The 23,576-nt window shown below is 55.1% G+C and overlaps 1 protein-coding gene across 8 annotated transcripts in view; it reads left to right on the top strand.

The window, feature by feature from the left end:
• The window catches only part of SYT7 (synaptotagmin 7), a 66,068-nt gene that overhangs the window by 6,737 nt on the left and 35,755 nt on the right, over positions 1–23,576 (top strand). For all 8 annotated transcript variants that reach the window (XM_003909725.4, XM_003909726.4, XM_009185884.3 and 5 more), the window contains exons 2-3: positions 18,639–18,742; positions 23,346–23,425. In XM_003909725.4, the coding sequence (XP_003909774.1) occupies positions 18,639–18,742; positions 23,346–23,425 (184 nt within the window). The remainder of the gene's footprint in view (positions 1–18,638; positions 18,743–23,345; positions 23,426–23,576) is intronic.

Below are 23,576 nucleotides of genomic sequence, written 5' to 3'. Positions count from 1 at the left end.
GAGGTGAGATAAGGCAGAAAAAGTATTTAGCAGAGAGCCAACCCATAGTAAACACTCAGCCAGAGGCAGCTGTTCTCAAAATTGTCCTGTACCAAGCAATTGATACGTGGGATGAGGGTTCTGGATCCTCCAAGGAGGACATGCCTGCCACCTCCATGGTGGAGGAGTTGGGGAGGGCTTCATGGAGGCAGTGTCAATTAAGTTACCATCAGAATAGCAGAGACATGTGTGCTCACTATGTGCCAGGTGCTGTTCTAAGCACATAACATGCGTTAGCCCCTCCGTTCTCAGAACCACCTTGGGAAGTGTGAACTTGCAGTTAGAAGTAGGTCTGGGATTCCAGCCACGAGCCAGACCTAAGGGTGCGAGCTTCAGATACAGGGCCTTGAGTCCTGAGGGAAGAATAAGAGCTTTGCCATGTGAGCGAGCAGAGGTGAGGCAATCGGTGAGGTGGGGACAGCACATGCAATGGCTCAGAGGTTTGAGGGATGTTGGCCAGTTGAGGCAGCAGTGAGTGCTTGAGCATGGCCAGAAGGGAGACCTTTGGGGCACAATAGCAGGAAGTGAGGCTTGGGAAGGTAGGTTGGTCCAGATTATGAAGGGGTTGGCATTTTGAAAGAGGAAAACTGAAATTCTTTTAAAAAGTAAGGCATTTGGAGAGCCATGGATGGCTTTTGAGCAGGTCTCTATAAAGAACTTTGAAAGCACGGTAGTGTGGAGGGTGGGAAGTTGGGAGGCAGGCGGATAGATGGAGCTAGAGTCTCAGCAATTAACACATCTGCTCCTACCTCTGCCGGGAGATCTGCAGTGTCCAGCCAGCCTGGGCTCTGCCCTCGGAAAGCTTGCGGCAGATTATAGGCAGTCAGGGGGTAACCAGGTGCAGGTGGGCATGAATGAACACCCTGAGGGGGCTTCCCAGGTGCTTGGGGTATCAGAGACGGCCTCCCAGCAAGGGATATAGAGCCAAAATGGGCAGGCCCAGGGCCCTATGGACACAGTTAGTCCTCTTGAGGATTTGTTCTGTACCCACATAACCCTCCCAGGCATTAGGGCCAGGCCTGGGAGGGGCCACACAGCTCCTGCTCCAGCTGCCAGGCCTGAGCTCCAGAGCCCCACCAAAGCCAACCTGTCTCCATGGCAACTAGGCGGGCCACCCCCCTCTCCATGCCCACGGCCCCTGGCACAGGGGCCCATTCACAGCAGGGCCTAGGTATGTCTTCCCAGTTCCCTCAGGGGTCATCCCAAGGCAAATGCCCTCACACAGAGGCGCTGGCAGCACACATGCATGTTGGCATTTGGGTACGTGTGCACACATGATGTGTGTGTGTGTGTGTGTGTGTGTGTCCTGCAGCAGGAAGCAGGGAGGTGGGGACTGTCTGTGTTGACTACCCACCTTAGCTAGAGATTTGTTCCCCCTGAGTGGGGGTCAGATAGGTGCCAAGGACCCTGATGCCAGGATGAACTGTGGGCTCCTGTCTTGGAGATTGGGATGAGAAAGGCAGCCCAGAGAAGGGGCAACTAGGAGAAATGGAAGGTTAGGGAAAGCCGCAAGGGAGAGGCTCCCGGTGGTGCCTGGTGGGTCCACAGACCACCTTGTTCTTTCCATTCATCATGTCATGTCATCTTCACAGCAGTCTTGCAAGGGAGATATCCAATTCACTGCGGTGCAGATGAGGAAATGGAGACTCAGAGAGGTTGAGTGTCTTGCCTGGGTCACTCAGTAGAGCAGGAATAAGATTGCAAGTTGGCCTCACTCCAAAGCCTGGGTCTTAACCACTGGGCTACGTTGCCTGGTGCCTCCTTATCCTACTAGGCTCCAAGCCAGCCCGTCTCTCAGCCTGTCTCTCAGAAGGGAGCACTACGAGTTGGTACTGGCTGCAGAGCTGGACTCAAAGGGTGTCCCAGTGCCTCTTCTAATGCTAGGGTATCCCCTAAAGCCTTTGTTCTTCCTGGAATGGCAGGGAGTCTCCTTCCCACCCTGTCTCCATTCTCTCCACTGGCAAGGTGGAGGGATCCTCTCACTCATGGGGGAGGCTCTCAGGAAAAGGGGAGGAACCCCTCTCTCCCTCCTTGGCACCTGCCAGCCCTGGAGGAGCCTGATGAATTGTCTGTGTGCCCCCCCCCAACCTCATTCCTCCCTCTCCAGCCCCCGCCTGGTTGGGGAGGTGCGAAGGGAGTGATTTCACAGCCTGTCAGCTGAGGCCTAAAAATACCCAGAACTCTAAGATGCTTGGGCAGGGGGAGGAGAGAGCAGGGACCAGGGATAGGGTGGTGAAGGGTGCAATGGTAACTTGGCCAGAGGAACCCAGGTGGCACCACAGTCCTGCTCAGGAATGATGGGAGACCCGCTGTCCCCAGGGTCCCCATCTGACCCCATATCTGGCAATGACAGAGGGGGCCAGTGTCTCGAGGGTCTTGAGAGCTCAGCTCTGGCACTCAGACCTAAGGGAGGGCTTAGTCTCAGATAGGAGCCATTGTGGACCCGAGGCCCCCTGGAGCCTCCAGTTGATGCCTCTCTCTCCCTCTCCACCCCCAGGTTGGCTGGCATCTTTGGGCCGTGGGAGCCAGGCTGTGCCTGAGTCTGCTTCCTTCCTGGAGAAGGTGCCTGCTTCTGCTAGGGGAGAGGCGTGAGGAAGGCAGTGTGGATGGGGGTGCCGGCAGGTGCGGGATGTGACGTGCCAGCCACCCAGGCACTAGAAGGAAGCAGAGGAGAAGGGGTGTGGTGGCCCACGTCACTGCCACATGGCTGTGCGCTGCAGCATGGCACATGGCCCCCACAAGTCAACCAGTGCTCAGAGACGGGAACACGTGTATATGTGTGTGTGTGCATGGACCTGCTAGAGTCGGCTTGTTCTGGTGCTGGGATGCTTGTGGACATGTGTGACCCAGCCTGGCTACCTCAGGTAGAAACTGGGTGAAGGCACAGGAGTGGGCGTGGGAGCATGAGCTAACATACCTCACTTCGTGCAGATGCATGACTGTGTGTGTGCTTCCCATGTGGAAACACGATGGTAGGTGTGTCTGTGCAGAGGCACATGAGCACACATCTGTGGGGCGCCAAGCAGGGGCTGAGAGGGTCCTTAGGGAAAGAATGCAGAGTGGCGGCCAGGGCATAGGGACTCTGGATCAAAAGTAATGAGGCTCAAATCCCAGATGTGCCATGTGCTGACTTACTTTGTGGCCCTGGGCAACTGACTTAACCTTTCAGTGCTTCATTTCCCACCTGTAAAACAGAGGGAATAATAGCACCCTCATGGGGCTGTTGGGAAAATTCGGTGAGTTTATATCTGTGAACCACCTAGAACTGTGCCTGTCACAGACTTAGCACCATGTACGTAGTAGTTCTTCTTCTTATCTTGTCCTACCCTTTGATGGTACAGGTGGGAATATGAAGGCCCACAGAGGGACAATGACCTGGCCAAAGTCACACGGTAAGTTAGTGGCAGAACCAAGACTAAAAACCAGACTCTAACGCCTTAAGACAGGGCTTGTTCAAGTCGTGGACCTCAGGGATTGCAGTCCTGCTGGAGTGTGGGGCTTAGATTGTGCCAGGGCTGTTCTGGGACCTTGGGAACTCAGGGACCTGCACATCTTCAGATAATGTTGAGGGGTCTTCAGGGCAGTGGCCTCAAAATGACCAGCTGCATGAGTCAGAACCATGCCACTGGCTAGCTGTGTGGACTTGGCCAGGTCACCCAACCCTGCTGCGTCTCAGTTTTTTTCCCTATAATGGAATAATAGTGATACATACTTTATAGCGTTGTTGGGATCAAATGAGATCCTGTATGTAATGTCTTAAGTGGCTGGCACACTGTACCTAGTAAGTGCTCAATAATGTTTGTTACAATTATAACCCTCTCACCCTGTGCTCCATAAATGTGATTTCCTTTGGTTCCCTTCCAGCCCCTGGCCACCCTCACTCCCTTCTGCCTGCCACCCCACACTCCAGAGAGCTTTGATCAGGACTGACTTGCTGGCAGCCATGACTTATCTTTGTCTGCTGTTGTTGCCCTTTGCCCAGAAGGGAACAGGACCCACCAGTAGGACTTAGTCCCTGAGCCCTCTGCGTCTGGCCTCATCACTCACTTGACCTTGGACAGGCACCGTTTCCTCTCTGTGCCTTGATCTTCCCTCTGAAAGTGGAGAGGCTGGACACAGCCCCAGAAGCTCCTGGTTGTGTTGCTGTGTGGCCCAGGGGGGCCCCTGGCTCGGCCTACTTGAGGGGGTGGCAGGTTGGCAGGGAGGGAGGTCAGCTGGCTGCCCCGGGTGAGTGGAGCATCTGGGGCCTGAGCCGGCTGGTGGCGTGCCATCATGCCCGCCCGCACCTGTGGCTGCGTAGGAGGGTGTGCAGGCCCGGCTGGCTGGGCACTGACATTGGGGGAAGCTCAAGGACAATGACGTAGAGAAAGCCCTTCTTGGGGCTCTGGGAGCTGCCACTCCAAGCCGTCCTCCCCCGCTCTCCTCCTTCTCCCTGGGGTTTTCCTTCAGCAATTCCTCCTTCCTCCCTGTCCTTCCTCTCCCCTTCCCCTTCCTGGAGTCTTCCAGTATCTCTCTCTCTCTGCCTCTGCCCCTTCTGTAATCTTGACCATTTTCTGGTGCACCTTTTCACTTCCTCTCCCTCCATAGAGGGGAGATTCCTACCCCTTCCTGTCTCTCTGGTTCCTGAGATTCCTCCTTTCTTCCTTTGATGTGTCCCCATTTTTCTGGCTCCTCCTGGCTCCCTCTGCTGCCCCAGAGCCCAGGTCTCTCTCACGTACTCTGCATGGGCATGTCCAGGCTCCTTCCAGCTTTTTGTCCCCTTGCTCTCTCTCACTTCAGAGTCCCTCCCTCCTCAGAATCCCTGCCTCCCTTCTTCCAGTTCTGTGGAGCTCTTTGCTCCTCCACCAGCATCCCCTGCCCTGACAGGACCCTGACCCAGGCAGTTTCTGTGGCTGGAGCTGCTACCCAGTACCTCCACAACCCCCCTGCCTTCTGTGAGTTGAGAAAAGGGTCAGTCCAGGGCCCAGGGACTGGCAGCCCTGCCTCCTAATTAGCAGGAGGTAATTGCCTGGAAAAAAAAAATTCATTTAGAATGAGACTCCGAGACTCTGAGTTAAAGCTGAGCCAACCAAGAGACCCCAGGGAGGAGGAGAGGGGAAGCAGCCCAGGCCCCGGCCTCAGGAAGCCCCTCAGGAGATGAAAGCCCCTATGACTCCCTGCCTGGCTTGTCCCCAGCACCCCAGCCTTAGGGAAGTGGGAAGAGTGCACTGGACTGAGTGTCCCACCGTCTTTGCCTGAGTTCTGGTTCCACTGCTCACTGTGTGACTTGGGGCAAGCCATTTATTCCTTTGAGCCATACTTTTCTCTCCTATAAAATCAGAATAGGGCCATCCCTGCCCACTTCACCCCTCAGGATCATGAGGGTCAATTCAGACAGTGGCTCTGAAAGCATTTGGCAGGCTGTAAAGTGCTACAGAGTGCAAGGTGTTACTCTCTTCCTCCACGTGGCTCTCAGCCGAGAGGTGAGGATGGTGGGGGGCTGGAGTGGTCTTGGAGAAACCTGAGGGATAGTGTGGCCTCTAGGACTGACAGGATGGTGAGGTAGATCCAGCTGAATGACAAGAGTAAGGGCAGACGATGCGCTCTCCCATGCCCGTCTCAGCACTCGCTGGCTGCAGCAGCCTGAGTGGTCACCTCCCTTTCTGATCCTTACTTTCCTCCTCTGTAGGAGGCTGAGCATGATGCTCCCTCCTGGGGAGGCAGGGTGGCTGGAAGGCTAAATGAGATCATGTTTGCAGAGCTCTTAGCACAGTGCTTGGCATACAGTAAGTGCTCAATAAATGATACATATATCTCATTTAGCTATGTCTACTGTAATTAAGGGCTATTATCTTGACTCCCTTGACTCCAGAGAAGCTGTGGTTTTGGGTGCTATCTTCAGGTGGTATTATTTGTTTTGCTTTTTGTTTTTGGAAGGGGGAGAATCTCTACAACCCAGTAAGGTTCATATCAAGCAGTCCCTAGAAACACCAAGCAGATCTGCCTCTCAAAGAGCCCCCCACCTGTAGGGTGGGGAATCAGGAGTGGACTGCAATTACGGCATTCTCCTGCAACCTCACTTTTTCCTGGGGGGCTGTGGGCAAAGTTCTTGTTTGGGTCGGGGAGAGGTGTGGAGCCTGTGCTGGGGGAGGCCTTTGTGTTCATCTTGGAGGAACTGGCCCTGCCACAGAGGAAAGGTTGGTGTTTGTTTAAACAAGCCTTCCCCACCCACCTTGGAGGAGGGAGCAGGAAGTTTTGCTTACCCCAGGTCTGCCCACCTGGGTTGAGCCTGCACTGTGACCCGGGCAGCCCCAAGGCAGCCAGGACGCAGTCAGACAGACTGGAGTGTGCGGGTGTCGTGCAACGCTGCAAGCTCTGAGCGCCAGATTGCCCCGGGAGCGGTGAGGGGGCGGCGGGGGCCGGAGAACCGTCTGCCGCTCCTTCCCCGCCGGCCCAGGCCGCCGCTGGGGACCGTCTGTGCGCCCGCCGGGGTGCAGTGCCCGCGCCAGCCACCAGGAGGCAGTGCGGCGGGCCCCGGGAGGGAATGGGGCGTGATATTTACCACGTTCGTGGGGCGGCCCTTTTTGTCCTGAGTCAGGACTGGGGTCTTCAGCATCCGAGGACCTAACTCGAGGAAAGGGGGCTCTTGTCGCTGGTTGCTGCCATAGCTTCAGCTGAGGGTTGATCAGGGAGGCACTGGCAGAGGAAGGCGGAATCACTATGCACAGTCTCTCGGATCCTGCTCGCTGGGAGCTGCGCAAAGGGCGACCTGGAAGAGGGCGCAGCCCCAGGACTGACTTCTGTTTCAGCACCAAGGACAAGGAGCCGCGTGGCCGACAGCTGTTTCAGCACCGCGGACAGCTCTCGGGGGGCGGGACACTCAATGGCTCCATCCTAATATTTGCCGTGTAAATGATACCCCTGAATATGATAGAATGGCATGTCGGCCGAGCGCGGTGGCTCAAGCCTGTAATCCCAGCACTTTGGGAGGCCGAGACGGGCGGATCACGAGGTCAGGAGATCGAGACCATCCTGGCTGACACGGTGAAACCCCGTCTCTACTAAAAAATACAAAAAAAAAAACTAGCCGGGCGAGGTGGCGGGCGCCTGTAGTCCCAGCTACTCGGGAGGCTGAGGCAGGAGAATGGCATGAACCCGGGAGGCGGAGCTTGTAGTGAGCCAAGATCACGCCACTGCACTCCAGCCTGGGCGGCAGAGCGAGACTCTGTCTCAAAAAAAAAAAAAAAGAACGGCATGTCGTGGAGGGACTCTCAGACCCTGCATTCCAGCCAGGAGGCTTAGGACCAGAGAGTTGAGTGAGTAGCCTAAGGTCACACAACTGGCAAGTGACAGAACAGGATTCAGATCCGCAGTGGTCTCTCTCTGTCCGTCTCTCCTGCCCCTGGATTCCCACTAGTTATCTCTGTCCTGAAGCCTCTCTGGGAGCTTCACATTATGTTGCATCCCCCAAGAGCCCTCGAGCTGGCAAAGATTAAGTGTACTTCCCTCCCCAACCATAAGCCCTGGCCATGGATTTGAATCCCAGGATGGAAGATTTCTAGCCCCGGTGGCCTTCACAGCTCCAAGCCTCAGGTGGGAGGGCATTCGGGCAGGTGGCCCGTGAGGAAGCCTATGACTTGGGGAGATAAAGTTGAGTCATCAGCATGAGGAGCTTTTAAGTGCTCTGAGATTCTCAAATGAAACATAGCATACAGTTCCAACCCCAGCTTCTCTGCAGCGTGTATTATTAATAACAATAAGATGCTGATTTAGGCCAAGGCACAACAATGCATTATTCATAGGAGTAACTAGTGGTCAAGGCCCACACTTAATCATCACACGTCCCTGGTCCTGCCTCTGCTCCACATTCCCGGCGAAGAGGCCCCCCCGCCCCCAGTCTGAACCCCTCCTTTCTTGGACTCCGGATGCTCTGACTGACGTGATCATTTTCACAGCTGCTCAGGTGGCTCATCAGCTTTGGGATCAAGGTGGGTGGGGAGGGTGTCAGGTTCCCAGCTAACTCCTGGCTAGCCACTCTTCAGCCTGGGCTCCCAGTTCAGAGCTGGCACCTGGCCCTTTCCATCCTGAATGGCTTTGGCCCTGAGATTTCTGGGCTTAGCAGCTCTCTGGGGTCTACAGATGGCCAGTCTCCCCTTCCCCCTCTTTTGAGGCTGAATACTGAAGCCAGATGCACCAGGCCTCCCTAGGCCAGGAATTGTGGGAGGTAGGAGTGGCTGTGGTGAGGTGAGGTGAGGTGAGGAGGTCACTGAGCAGAAGATACCATCACCTCCATTAAATTCAATAATGCATGTGAAACCCTCGGTAAACTGTGGAACACTTTATAAACTGCTCTGCACTGTACAGATATGAGCCATTATTACCAAGGCCATGTGTCGACTGGAAGGGAGAGAAGAGGTAGGGAAGGTGTGGACAAGGTCCTCATAGCTTACCAGGCCTCGCTCTCTGATGAGGAGTAGGTGTGCTTGTGGATCCCTACATATCCCCGTCCAATTTCTTGCTGGAACGGCTGCTGGCCCATCCAGATAATCCTTCATTCGCTGTTTACTCACTTGGCACCTCCTCTGAATTCTAAACCGTCTGCATCCAGCCGGCCTCTGCGGCCCCTGCCAGTGCACTCTCCCTAGCTCACTCACACATTATCTGTTTTTATTACAGTCAAGGTTGAGGAAGCTTGCTCGTGCTGAGCCCCTATTTTCAGCTACTTGTAACTTTCCAAAACAATTCCCCTTGGGCTTCCTCTTTTGCTAGCCTAGTTCCCACCCTAGGTGAAGCCCGAGGGGTTGTGGGCACCTCCACAACTTTCCAAAGGACACTCAGAGAATGTCCAGAGGGCATGGGGTGGGGGTAGGTCCAAGGCCCAGCTTTCCTGGGAAATAAGTGCTGGTCGTTCTCCCCTCCTTCTTTTTTCCTTCTCGCCTATCTCAATTTCTTTGTCCTCTTGCAAGAGAAGAGCTGGCCCTGTTCCCAAGGTGGGTGGCCTGGAAGGGGGAGCCTTACAGTGGAAAGAGGTCAGGAAATTCTGCAAGATGGCAAGACCTGGAGCTTTGCCTGATTGTCTGGGGTGCAGGGTTTAGCTCACTGGCTTTCTATTCCTTTCTCCCCAACTCTGCCTTTCTGGCTTTCTTGTGTGTGTTGGGTTGAGGGGAGGGAGGGAAGCAGGATAGGCACCAAAAATGTCCCCCTTCCCATGCCTGGATCACCCTGGAGCTGGTAAGCTCTGCCCACTTGTAAATGCCTGCCATCTTCCCCCATTTCCATCTGCTCAGCATGCGCATGGAGGGTGCTTCCTATGGAAACCTGTGACTCCAGCTTTCACTGTTTCCCACCTTGAACGTCATCGGGAGCCACCAAAAGATGGGGGTGGGGAAGTGCTGGGGCTTGACGTGTATTGCAGAATCAGGTGGGAGGAGGCAAGCTCAGGATGGGGACGTGCTGGCAGATGTAGCCCCAACCACCCCCAGCAGCATTCTGCTTTATCTCCAGAGTAGTGGTTGCACCCTGATGAGTACCAGAGACAGAGCCCTGGGCAAGTCCTTGGGACATCCCATTTTCCTCCTCTTCCCACTCCTAGACTGTCCAGTGCCAGACACCCAACCCCCAACCTGTCCTGGGACCCTGAGGCCAGCCGAGCCTTTATCTATTGAGGGTGCTTCTCTGAGGCCAATGCCTGGGCCAGTGGAGGTGGGGAAGGAGCCCCAGGACATGTGTATGTGTCAGAGGAGTCTCTGAAGTACCTGGGGTAATTTGGGCATGGCTCTAACTGGTAACATTCTTGGGAGAGTGGGAGCCCTTTCCCTGACTGCTGTTTGTGTCCACTCAGGTTCTTTCTTCTTTTCTGTCTATTCTCAGAGTGTCTTATTTCAAGGCATGGCTCCCCTAGGGTGGAACAAGAGTAAGAGCCACAGGGTTTGAGGTCTTATAGACCTCCAATCTAATCCTGGCTTTACCTCTCTTCTGCTGTGTGTTACTGGACAAGCACTTAACCCTCCTGAGCCTCAGTTTCCTTCTTTGTAAAATGGGTGTAAGAGTATTTACCCTCAGAGGGGTGCTGAGGTCTGCGGACATGATTCAATGCCAAGCATATGTTAGTTACTTTGATGAAAGACACTTGGGAAGGAGAGCAGTGGCCTGGGACCTGTGAATGCCTGTAAGAGCCTCCAGGAGCAGAAGCAGTCTAGGTCAGGAGGGCTTGGGGGTGATGGAACAACTCTGGAAGGGCTGGGTGTGGGGAGTGTGCATGTCACCATCTGAGAGTGTGAGCACACATGAATTCTGGGGGAAAGAGCCTGTAGGCACAGATTCCCAGTAGGTCCAGCAGCCTCTCTGCACCTTGACCTAGGCTACATGCTGTGGGAGACCCTGAGCAATTGGGAGACAGGATATTATCCTGTTGCCCCTGCTTGTGGGGGTCAGGTCTATCCCCAAGAAAAGGGGGTTGACAAATGGATCCATTAATTCAAGTTTGGAGAAGGAAGAGATTGCTATGAGTGCCTGTCATTGGGGAGGGCTTCTTGGAGGAGGTGGGCTTGTCTGAGACCTTGAATGATTTCATGAATTTGTTTAGCAATTACTTATCCAACCTCTCCTGTGTACCAGACTTTGGTCTTCAAAGATGAGTGATTTGGGGGTCTCAATCCTCTAGGTGTGCCCAGTTGGGGAAGGACATAGAAAGAGCTAATTATTAACCCAAAATAGTTAATTGTCATAGTTACTAGGGAGGCAGAAAGGACTGTAGGAGGGGAGACCATCTTTGTCTAGTCGCTTTGAAGATAGAGAAGGAAAGGCATTCCAGGAAGAAGGAATAGCCTAGGCAAAGCGTCATAAGTGTGACAAGGGTTGGCCTGCTTGTGGGAAAGAGGAAAGTGTGGCTGGGTTGTACAGTCTAGCACATTATAGAATGCCATTGCATTCGTCAGCTCAAAGGGAGGTCACTGTGGCTGGGTAGGAAAGGATGGGCTCAAGCACCTATTATTCCCCATGCCTTAGTTTCTTTCCCTGTGAAATGGAGATAATAATGGTCCGAGGTTGTGGAGATGGTTCATGTAAACTTCATGATGCAGTATCTGCCACACTGTGTGCACTCAACTAATGTTAGCTATTATTTGATAGTGACAGCACCCCAGCAGGGAAGGTCAGGGGTTATAATCATCATTGGAAGGTAAAGTGTTCAGGCCCAGCATGGGCCTTGCCCTGGGTAACGTAGTTGGCCAGGGCCAGAGCTGGGGCGTGAACCCAGGTCATCTGCCTCCAAGTCTACAATATATCCCACCTCTCTACCTGAGAAGGACAGACAGAATCTGAGTAGACAAGTGATGGCAAATTCATGGGCAGAGAATTCCAGGCTAGAGGAAGTACGTGAATGCCTAGAGCTCGTGAATGGCGGAGCTGGCTGGGCATCTGCTTGTGGCCACGGCCATGGGCGTGTGTGCATGTGTGCATGGGTGTCTGTGCCAGGGTGAGTTTCTGTGGCTCATGTCTGTGGCCTGTGTGCATGTGCCCACTGCTCCTGCGGCCCCCCCCTCCCGTTCCCCTCTGGGCAGCTGGTGAGCTTGCCCTCAGAAAGCCATTCCCTCTCCTGCAGCTCCCCAGGGCATCCCAGCAGCCAGCAGCCCTGTTTGATTCTGTTCATCCATAAATCATGTCTTGCTGAGGAGATGAGAAGGAGTTGGGAGTCAGGGCTGAGCCCTGGTGAGGGACTGGGTTGGGTCGGCAGTTCACACCTGAGGCCCAGCCTGGCTTCCACCTGTCACCCCTGACCCCATGTCCCCATGCCTTAGCCCTCCCTCTTCCATACCGTAGGTGCTCACTGATGCTTGCTTTGGTCAAGCCCTGCAGGTCCTGGGAGGGGTCAGTGGTGCACAAAATTGAGTAAGATGTGACCTCTGACCTCTGCCATCCTGTGGAGAAAACGGGAGTGTATCCAGTCCAGTATTTCATTCAACACCATTGAGTGCCAACTCCGTGCCCCAGATATCTCTAATCCAGGGCACGATGTGATAATGCTATGATAATAGCTAGCATTTAGTGCCTACTTATTCCGTGTCAGGCACTGTGCTGAGTGCATTGTACATGCTAATTCCTTTAAACCTCACCATAGTCCTATGAGACTATGCTATTATTAACCCTCGTTTACAGATGGGGAAACCAAGGCACACAGCAATTAGGTTACATGGCTTGGAAGAATCAGAGCCAGAATTTGAGCCTGAGCAATCTGACTTCAGAGGCCTGGCACTAATCACTATACCCTAAAGGAAGAATGTAGGCCCAGTATGCTGAGAACTCAGAGGCAGGAGAAATTAATTCCCACTGGGCAGACTAAGGGAAGCTTCCTGGAGGAGGTCTTTTCATCTGGGCCTAAAAAATTCAGGAGTTTGTCAGGCAAAGTTGAACATGCGGAAAGAACAGAAGGGGTCCTGGTTGTGTGTGTGTGTGTGTGTGTGTGTGTGTGTGTGTGTTTGTATGCACATGCACACACCTGCTTGTAAAAGAGAGCTCTCAACTTATCACTGCAGCCTCTCCCATCTCTTCTCTTCCATCTTATTTGGGTGACAAATGAGATAACATACAAGCATTGAACATTCAACAAATGTTTGCTGAGCACCTCCTGTGTGTCAGACACCGAGCTTGTCGTAGAGGATACTGGAGTGAGCAAAGCAGATACAGCCCCTTTCTTTGTGGACCCTGTAGTGTGGTATATAGTAGGTGCTTAATAAATAATAGCACCTATTATTATCTTTGTTCCTGGAGGCCTGGGATTCTTCCTCCTTCATTCTTTCAATAAGCATTTATTGAGCACCTATTATATGCTCCACCATTGGTGCTGGGAATACAGTGGTGGAGACCAAGCCCTGCTCTCATGGCACTGAGATGCTAGAAGGGAAGGCTGTGCATGGGCATCTTGTCCACCCTCAGAGGCAGGCCACTTCCTGGGGTACACAGACCTTACCCTGCGATCTCCTTGGGGGGTGGCCTGGCCAGGGGCATAGGCTGTGCCCACAGGACACAGCAAAGCACACAGGACTCAGTCAGACCCTTCATCCTGAGCTGTAGTCAGCTGATATGCCCACCACAGGCCTGGGCAGAGGGGCAGCAGCCTGCCCCAGCTCATACCTCACTCCCAAGACACACCCCGCCCCAGCATTGGACCCAGGAGGTCTGGCTCTGCCTAGCTCCTGGTTCACCCTGCCTCCCAGGTTTCCTGATGTTGCCTGTCTGCCCTTGTCTATGCTGTGCCTTACCCCCCGGCACCCAGGATGTCTCCTCTGCCCAAGGATAGGTTGTGGCACTCAGCCCTGTCAAAAGGCTGACTAGGGCTGCAATATTTTCTTTCCCCCAGTGTTAATATGCTGACAGTAAGGGGACTTGAAACCATGTATGTCATCTGAGGAGGGGTTAGAGGGCTGGGGTGGCTTTGCCTGGAGAAGACTTGAAGGGGACATTAGAACTGTCAGCAATGATTTGGAGGCCTGTCATGTGGTAGAGGCAGCCGGCTCCTTCCTGGCAGCTCTGGAGGGCAGGCTCAGGACCAGCAGGGAAGTTTCTAGGGAGACAGATTCAGTTCTGCAAGAGGCACAGCAGCCCTCCCTAACAGTGCCCATCCAGGAAGGACCTGCTTCCTGCCTTCTGCTCCCTGCGGAAGCTCCCTGTCACCAACAGGGCTGCCCATGGACTTTGTGCATCCCTGGGGCCTGACTTCATGACTTTCAAGGTTCCTTCCAGCTGGAGACACAGTGACTCCATACGCAGGAAATGGTTCACTCTGGCTGGTAGGCAAGAACACGCTTGTACCCCTTGATGGCGACATCTCCCTTAGGATCTCCTTAGGATCTCCTTAGGATATCAGCATGCTGGCCGAGGACATCAAGTCACTTTTATTCACAACATCAGTGCAATTTGCAGTGGCAAGTGTTTGTTTCACCCTGCCTTTGAGGGCTGTCCGAGGGAGGCTGAAGGGTCTGGGGAATCTGTGGGGGCTGCACCAGCTGCCTGGAAGATGACAGCAGCCACCCACACTATAGGGGACCCTGGGGTCACTCATCCAGAGGAGTTCAACTTTCCTTAGCAACACAACCCCTTCTCCAAATGGAATTTTCTGCAAAAACTCAAGAGCACAGAAGGAAACAGTGCTACTGTGACTGAAGAGGGCTTGAGGGATCACAGCCTTATCGGCTCAGCCTCCGCTCCCCAGAGCCCCAGAGAGACTCCAGGCAACCCTAGGGGTTCCAAAGAGTGCACCTTGAAAACTAACCATGTACCTCTGTAGTTGGTGTGATGTCAAAGCAAAGAGTATAGAATCCGAGTCGGACTGCCTCAGTTCAAACCCTGGCTTTGAACTTGGACATGGTATTTGACCTCTCTGTTCCTCAGTTTCACCTCTGTAAAATGGGGATGACTCATAATGCTTATCTCTGTTGTCGTTGTGACTGCATGTGGAACACCTGGAATACCTGGCTTGTCCTCTGAGGGGGAAGGGTCAGGGTCAGCTCTTCCCCAGATGAAAGCACTGATATCCAAGAGTCGAGTGTCTTGCCTGCCACACGGCCGGTTAGCAGCTGGACTAGGGTCTCAGCCTAGTTCTCCTAGACCCCAAGCCTAGGGCTCATTCTGCCATGCCCACAGAATGCTAATTGCTTAAGATGGGTGTTCTCTTGGGTTTCTGGGGGCCTTTCAGAGTGTGCCCACTGGACTCTGGGATTGACAGGCTTCTGTCCCTAGGGACTCTCTGACCTGCAGGTTGAAGATTGAAGATTAGTTTTTGAGAAGGATCCTGTTTGACAAAAAAAGAAGGGAGCTCCAGGAAGGTGACCCCTTAGAGAATTCCCTGTGGCAAAGAGGTATATGGGGGAGGGTGAAGTGTGGAGAGGGCACCAGAGCAGAGGAGCCTACCTGGAGTGTGGCCATGACCTCCAGCTGCTTCCTACTATAGCTACCAGATCATGAGCTTGTGAAACACCCCTCTGATCCCATCCTTCCCCTGCTCAAAAGCCTACCATGGCTCCCGTGGTCTACAGAACAAAACAAGCCCCTCAGCTGGATAGACGAGCCCCTTCCCCATCAGGCCCTCCTTTCCTTCCAGGCTGGTCTCCCTGAATTCACTCCCCATACCCTAAGTCCGGCTCCTCAACAATGTGCCTAACACTTTTCCCACCTCCACACCTTTTCCTCTGCCTGGACTATCCTACTTTCGCCTCACTTCCATCTTCAGACTACGCCAAACACCACCTCCTCAGGGTGTCCTTCCCAGATAGCTCACTTGTCCCGCAAGATTGATAAAGTCCTCATTTGTGCTCCCAGGGCCCTTTGTTTATGCCTGAGATAAAACAAACACCAACAACCATACTAATGGTACCCATCCATTGAGTGCTAACAGCAACCCTGTGGGAGACACTGAGTGGTTAAGATACTTGTCCAAAGTCACACAGCTGTTAAGAGGTAGAGGTGTGGCTGGGCGCAATGGCTCATGCCTGTAATCCTAGTACTTTCGGAGGCCGAGGCGGGTGGATCACCTGAGGTCAGGAGTTCAAGACCAGCCTGGCCAACGTGGTGAAATCCCTTATCTACTAAAAATACAAAAAATTAGCCGGACGTGGTGGCGGGTGCCTGTTATCCCAGCTATTCGGGAGGCTGAGGCAGGAGAATCACTTGAACCCTGGAGGTGGAGGTTGCAGTGAGCTGAGATCACGCCATTGCACTTCAGCCTGGGTGAAAAGAGCAGAACTCCGTCTCAACAAAAAGAGGCGAGGTGGTACTCACACTTGGGTCTTTTTCTCAGGTCTTTTGGAGTCTGGGGCCCGCTGGCTGGGTGTCCTGTGTTTGATGGTTCTAGAGCACCTAGCATGCTAGGAGATAACTTTTTTTTTTTTTTGAGACAGACTTTCGCTCTATTGCCCAGGCTGGAGTGCAGTGGGGCAATCTCAGCTCACTGCAAACTCCGCCTCCTGGGTTCACGCCATTCTCCTGCCTCAGCCTCCTGAGTAGCTGGGACTACAGGCGCCCGCCACAGTGCCTGGCTAATTTTTTTTTTTTAATTTTTATTTTTAGTAGATACGGGGTTTCACCGTGTTAGCCAGGATGGTCTTGATCTCCTGACCTCGTGATCCGCCCGCCTCGGCCTCCCAAAGTGCTGGGATCACAGGCGTGAGCTACCACACCCAGCCGAGATAACTCAATTCTAACTTGTCTTCCCCATTGGAGTGGTAGTTCCTTGTGGGCAGGGCCTGTCCCCCCACAAACACATACCCTCATAATTTATATATATGTGTGTGTGTGTGTGTGTGTGTGTGTGTGTGTGTGTGTGTGTATATATATATATATTTTTTTTTTTTTTTTTTGAGACAGAGTCTTGTTCTGTTGCCCAGGCTGGAGTGCTGTGGTGCAATCTGGGCTCACTAAAACCTCCGCCCCCCTCCAATCCCCATGGCAGAGTTCAAGCTAAGCGATTCTCATGCCTCAGCCTCCTAAGCAGCTGGAACTACAGGCACACATCACCACGCCCAGCTAATTTTTTGTATTTTTAGTAGAGATGGGGTTTCACCATGTTGGCCTCAAATTCCTGACCTTGAGTGATCTGCCTGCCTCTGGTTCCCAAAGTGCTGGGATTACAGGCATGAGCCACCACACCCACTCATAATATATTCTTAATAGATAGTTGCCGAGGAAAGCTCAGCGTAAGAATGGAGTTTACTTTATCTCAAAGTGAGTTAAACAAAGGAAAGTGTGGGCTCACTTGCTTTCAGCCCACATAGCTCCCCTAGCCCTTCCAGTGGGGCTGGGCGGGTTCCATGGGGAGAGCTGGGAAACAGATCTCATGTCCAGAAGGCACCTTTGCCCATCCCTTCCCTGGAGGCCTGGCCATGGGCCGTGGGGCTGTGATGGAGTGCCCTGCTCCTATTCTCCCTCAGAAGCTTGGAGATCAGAGTCCTAGTTCTCCTATTTGACCTGAGAACTTTGACAAATGTGGCCCCTCCAGGCTTGCAGAGCTGTGCTCCTCAGCCCAGGAGAGGGAGGGGCAGGACCTTGGTGTCTGCAGGTTGTCCAGGTCAGAGCTTATGGGTGCCCTGGGCCCTGAGGTTGAAAGTGAACTGGGTGCAGGGGCTTCCGGGGGGTTGAGGCTGCAGACTTGGTACAGGAGGAGACTGGATTTGCCTGGCAGGTGGACAGGTGGGAGCCTCACAAGGGTGGCCTTTCCCCACAGCTAGGAGGCTCAGGAAGTCAGGAAGGGAGAGGTGGGGCCCAAAGAGGGTTCTAGTAGAGCAGGTAGAGAAGGGACTGCCCAGGGTGCTAGAGTGGAGGAGGGAGGGAGCCCAGAGGCCCCTGAGAGTTGATGAGAGTCATCCCTGAGGGTGACTGCTGGGCCCTCCTCCACCAGGCTGCATGGCCAAGTAAGAGAGACTGGGAGAGGAAGAAAGGCAGAAGCTAAAACCGCAGGAACCAGGACCAGACAGATATCGTCAACTCTTAATTACTACGATCACTGGCACCAAAAAGCCCACGCAGGCTCCTCTGTAAATAAACAGCATCTCCTTGGCTTTAGGACGCATGCTAGCACACACAACAGATTTATAGCGCATGTGTGATCTATGCGGGTCTCCACTCACTGCCCCACATGAGAATTTTTCCTCCAGGCTTTTGCCTTCCTTTCATTTGGTTTGGGCTAATGTTTACAATCACCCGTGAGGAGGGTGGGGGAAGAGGTCTGATCTGCATTTACAGAGGAAGAAACTAAGTGCTTCTGTGACTGGTGGAAGCCACACAGCCTGGGAAGGGGTGGGATTCGGACAGAGGCCTGAGATTTTCCTCCCAGGACAGGTCTCATCTTTGGCAAGGGTGTCAAGGTTTCCACTCCTGAGGTTTATGGCCCCTTGGCTCTTGGGATGAGAGCATTTAGGAATTACAGATGGGCTGCAGCCATGGTGTTGCGGGGGGGTGGGAGCTCGGGGGATAGGGATGTGCAGAGGCCAGTGGGTGGGCTTCCAGACCAAAGAAAGCTGGGCTAAAGGGGGCAACAGCTGGTCAGAGGGTTCCAGAGATTCCTTTGACTACACATATGGCTGGTGAATCTTGGGAAACAAGACGATCGGCTAGTGCCCATGAGGCAGATGTCCTCAAAGGGGCTGTCAGAGCTAATAAGGACCCTTTGGACAAATTTGACTGGAGTTTCGACTCAGAGTGTGTGTGTTGTCAGGGTAGCGGTTGGAAGAGTGCTGTGTGAAAAGGCCATCCAGGAGCAGTGGCCTGTGGAGGGATTTGATGGACAGATGAAGTCTGGCTGAGCTGAGGAGCACATTTGGCCCTCCTTTGAGGGTTTCAAGTTTGGAGGATGGCACAGATTCCATGGACTCACACAGGGTCCATGCAGGGAGAGACAGAGAAAGATGCCAACTGGCACAGTTTCCCCATTTTACAGATGCGAAAACTGAGGCACACAGAGAGAAACTACCCAAGTTCATCAAGCAAGGCAGAACTGGGAGTAGAACCTGGGTTCAGAGCTCCCGGTGAAGGGGCCAGATGGAAGGGTAGGGTGGTTGTTCTGGAGGGCTCTGGGCTGAGGGAGGGTGGCCCTGGCCAATGAGGGTCTGACCTGTACCTGTCCTCCCCAGGGGCGCCCTCGCGTGACGTCCTGCTGGTCTCTGCCATCATCACCGTCAGCCTTAGCGTCACTGTCGTCCTCTGCGGCCTCTGTCACTGGTGTCAGCGCAAACTGGTGAGGCTCCTGAGGGCCCCTTGGAGGGCAGTGCCTGGCCCTGCACACTGCCCCCCCACAATTACAGGCTCGGGAATTTTCCTAAGGGTGCACACAGGTGACTCACCTGTCCACATAGTCAGGGGCACTTCCATAGAAATTCAGACCACATGCACACGCATGCATGCACACACACCCTGCGTTTACCGGGGTCTCGGCCCTATACTTCTGTGTATATGCCCAAAGCCATGTATTTAGGGACACGTTCAGGGACAGACTTAGGACTCACAGGCATTCGCACGCGAGCAGCTACACACACACACACACACACACACACACACACACACACACACGCCCTGCCTTCCGCATAAAGCACCGCAGGCACACACGCTCAGACTGAGAATCGAGCCCCCAGTCTAAGCGCCGCGCCCCCTCCCCTCCGCCCGCTCCCCCCATGGGCGTAGCCGAGCCGGAGGCCAATGCGGTGGCGCCGCCCGCCCCACCCCCTGCACATCCATCCTGGCTCTCGGGTTTGTACAAGCACAAACGGCTCCTTTTCATTTTTAACGAGGGCTGGGGAATTAACGAGCAGGATTAGTCCATCAATAAGTAAAGAGACCGTCAGGAGGGACATTCATCCCCCGAGGGCGCCGGTAGGAGGAGCGGGGCTGAGCCGCCCGCCCTGCATCGCGCCACCCCGCCCCGCCCCGCCCCGCCCGCAGCTCCCCGGGCTTCTGCTTCGCAAGACCCCGACTCCCGTCCCCCTTCCTGCCGCCCGGCCCAGAAGTGTGGTGGGGCTTTGGGGGCAGCAGGGGGCAGAGGAGCAACGGTGGGTCCAGGGTGTCCGAGGTGCGACGCCTTTGGCGGGGTGAGGTGAAAGGGTCACTGGCAAGCGCCCCCAATGGTGGGAGTGGGGGCAGGGCGCCACCTCTGGGAACCCCATTCTCTTCCTGCGCAGCCACAGAGGGGCCTTAAGGACAAGGGGGGAGCGCTGTGGCTGTGGGCACTGGGTGGGTAGAGGCTTCATGCCCCGCTCCTCTGGAGGAAGAAAAGGGGCAGATACCCCTGGGAAAGGGTTTTGGGGTCTTGTGAGAGACCCGTGGGAAAGACCGGAGAGGTCCCAGAACCCAGCATGCCTCCTTCAAGAAAGGCAAACTCAGGACTTGGGAGCATGCGCCTCCATCCTGGGTGTTGAACTTCAGGCAGCTCCCACCCCTGGGGAGGAGCCGTAGTGGAGGCCAGCTCTGCTTCCTGTGTGAGTGTGTGTGCATGTGTGCGAGTGTGTGCGTGACCCTGTCCCCCTCTGCCTGCAGGTGTGTGGAACTGGGCTGGCTGCCCTGCTTTGTTCCTGGGTCCCCTGTGTCTGCGTCTGTCTCAGAATTTCAGGAAAGGTGGTAGAGGAGGCAGGGCCATGTGCCTCTGTGTGTGAGTGTGCTCGGAGGCTGGGGGAGTGGCTGAGCGTAGCTGCAGCGCTGAGCATCTTGTTGCAGAGCCCCTTAGGCTGTCTTGCTGTCTGTCTGGATTTGAAGGCCAGGGAAGAAGGCTGGCTGCATGAGCAGGCGCTGCTGGCGACCTTGTGTGTGTGTTCCGTGTGGGGTCTGTGCTGAGTGTGCTGACTTTGAGGGTATTGGTGCAGTGTGTGTGTGTGTGTGTGTCTGTCTGTCTGTCTCTCTGTGTCTGTGTGTCTGTTCACCCCTCAGCGGTGGGATGTGCATCAACTCATCAGATCCCTGTGTGAGCCAATGCTGGGGTCTGCCCCACCCTCGTGACCTCCTCTGCATATGTGCTGCAGTGTGTGTGTGTGTGTGTGCGTGCAGTGAGAGGTGCCTTCCAGGACCTGGGTACAATTGAAACTGGTCTCTACCCCACCCCCATGCACCTCCAGTCAGGTGCAGGACCTGGGGACAGGAGTTCAAAGGCGACAGCTTTTGCAGCAGATGGGGGCTGTCAGCACCAGAAGGACCTTGGGAGCTGAGAGATACAGATGCAGTCTCTTCCCTGGTCCCAGCCCCTCCCCTCAATCCCCAGCCAGGAGCCGTCCCAGGGTCCAGACCACAGGCTGTCCCTCTTGACTTGCTCTGGATAGAATGCTACTCTCCCCAGTCATCCAAGCCCTGCCACCCGCTCCCCTCTGCCTCAGGGGTTCCAGAAGCCAGGGAGCTCCTTGATCAGGCTGTCTCCTTGCTCCATGGAAGGGACTTTAAAATGCTGTCCCCTCCCCCAACACACACAGTTGTTGGGCTCTCCTTGCTTGCTTGTCCCCTCAGCAGCAGTGACGTGATACCCTGACAGCCCAGATCCCATTTCCAAACATTAATAACTTCCTTAATCTCCAGCTGGCTTTTTCCGGATCAGCCTGGCCACCCCTCCCTGAGAAGCGGGCTGGTGGTGTTGGGCTCCTTTGAAGCTGCCTAATGTCACCCGGACCCTGCCTGATTTCCTGTTAACTTGGGTTATCCCCCTGCCCTCCAAATCAAGTCCTGGCCTGGTTCCTGTCCCCCATAGCGCCTTGGCTCCTGCTGCAGAGCAACAGTCGAAGCCAGAGGGGAAGGTTCTCGTAGTTAGGGAAGGAAAAGCAGCAGACAGAGGCTCCCAGAATGTGTGGGGGGGGGCGGCTCGGAAAGGGCTGACCCTGCCTTTCCTGGCCTTAGGAAAGGGGCAGTGGACCAGCCCTATGAGAGGGTGCTGGCCGGGGCAAGCTCTCTTGCCAAGCCAGAAAGAAGGAAGAGAAGAGTGAGGGGCGGCATGGGATGCCCTCAGCAGCCCTGCTCTTGCCCCACACTGCCTGTGTGCTGCAGAATAGTGGGGCGGGGCTCCTGCCTGAGGGTCCTGCCGAAGGGGGCCTGAGGTCACTGTGGCACAGCCTCGTCGGATCTTCCCAGTTGGAACTGGGAATTGAGATTTGGACCTCTGGGTAGTGATGGGAGAGATTGGAGAAGGAGCTGTGAGTGGCAGCTTTTGTGAACCCAGGGTGTCCGGCATCTCTGTATTTCAAGTCTTAAAGTTCTGACTTAGAGGCAGCTGCTGGGGGCCCAGACTCCAGGGTGGACAGGGCCATAGAAGGGACACTGCCAGGTGATGATTTCTGAGAATTGCCTAGTACCAGGTTCCACACTAGGTACCAGAAACCCACAGCCTTGCTTCTGTGGGAGCACGTGCCAGGAGATAGGAGCTCAAGTAAGTAAACAGAAATGCCCATGTCTGTGATGAGAGCCTGGAGGGATGAGGAGTCTTCCTCCTGCGGTTCACATGGCAACACCATTTCAGAAAGGAGGAAAGAGGCCAGAGAAGGGAAGGGACTTGGCTAGGACGATGGGGGAACATGCGGTATTGCTGGAGCCAAGCCTCAGGCAACCCTGAGGTGTAGGGCACTGCTGGTGGCATGAGGGAGCTTTGCTGCCAGTCTCCCTAGATAGGCGGCTCCCGTGCCTGGGAAGGGGCTGCCCCTGGCGGGAGCGTCAGGGAGCATGGCCGTGACAGGGATCATGGCAGTGACAGCTCTTACTTTGCTTTAGAGATGATGGAATAATCGACTGTTGTGGCTGTGGCGCTGGTGCACATGACGGGGTGTTGGGAAGCATTTGCGTGCGCACATGTGTGTGTGTGTGTGTGTGTGCGCGCGTGTGTGTGTGTGCAGCCGGGGAGAGGTAGGCCAGTGCCCAGTGGGAGAATGGGCTGGGAGAGGCAGCCCCAACCCCCGCACAGACCCTGTTCCCCCACTGCCCACATCAGCCATGGACCTGGACCTGGCCCAGGTCCGTGGCCCATGGGTGCGTGTGAGGACGCTTGGTGGCAGCCAGGAATGTTAATGGGGCTGGGCTCTGCATGAGCTAAATTTAGAAACCCAAACTGAGAAGGTGAATGGTGCTCACCTTCCCGGCAGCAGGCCCAGTTGCCACTGTGGCCACGGCCCTTCCTTTAGCTGGAGGACCTGGAGTGCCCACCCGCTGCCTTGCCCCCTCCCTCCTCCTGCTAGTGTGAGGGACTCTGGGAAGCAGGGGCCTAGGCTGCCTCCCCACAACTGCCTCTGAGTCAGTGGGCAGTCTGTCTTCCTAAGACTGCCTTCCTAAAACAGCCTTGCTCCTGCCTCACAGCCCCAGGGCACAAGGACCCCCAGAGAGCCCGACAGTGGTGGACACAGCCCCGAGCAGGACTGGGGACATGGCCTTCTCCCCGCCCCCACTGCTCACATCACTGGCCACTGCCAACCTTGCCCTGCAGGATGCCACCCCCACCATCTGGGGGTGATGACGTGGACAGTGTGACGTGGCCAGGCGCCTGAGAGCCGTCTGTCCATGGCAGAGGGAACTGTGTTTCTGGGAGCTAGGCCAGAGCCCCAGGAGATAGGCAGACAGGAGGGGCTAATCCCTGGGAGTCAGGGATGAGGTTGAGGTCGAGGCGGATGAGGCAGGTCCTAGAGCCCAATGGGCCCAGGAGCTGCCAACCGGGGAGCAGGCATCCAGGGGATTGGCCCCCACCGCTGTGACATCCTCGCACACTGGTCCTGGCCTTGTTGCCACAGCCCAACTCAGGTCTATCTCCTTCCCCTCTGGGTCCCTGTTCTGGGGAGGTGGGGAGGGTACAGTCCTGTTCCCCAGGAGTGACCCCAGTGCTATCTCCACAGGGCAAACGCTACAAGAATTCCTTGGAGACGGTGGGCACGCCAGACTCAGGGCGTGGGCGCAGTGAGAAGAAGGCTATCAAGTAGGTGCCAGGCTGCCAGTTTGGGATGGGGCCACACAAGCAGCCCAGGTGGGAGGAGCCCCTTCTCTCCCTCAGCCCCACAGACCTGACCGCACACTTTCGGTTCCCCCACACCCTGATGCCATGCTCTCTACACCCTCCACATGCCCCA

Source organism: Papio anubis, chromosome 12, assembly GCF_008728515.1.
Source record: "Papio anubis isolate 15944 chromosome 12, Panubis1.0, whole genome shotgun sequence".
NCBI classification, from domain to species: Eukaryota; Metazoa; Chordata; class Mammalia; order Primates; family Cercopithecidae; genus Papio; species Papio anubis.
The sequence above is the reverse complement of the archived record's forward strand: the minus strand, read 5'-3'. Positions and strand labels throughout refer to the sequence as shown.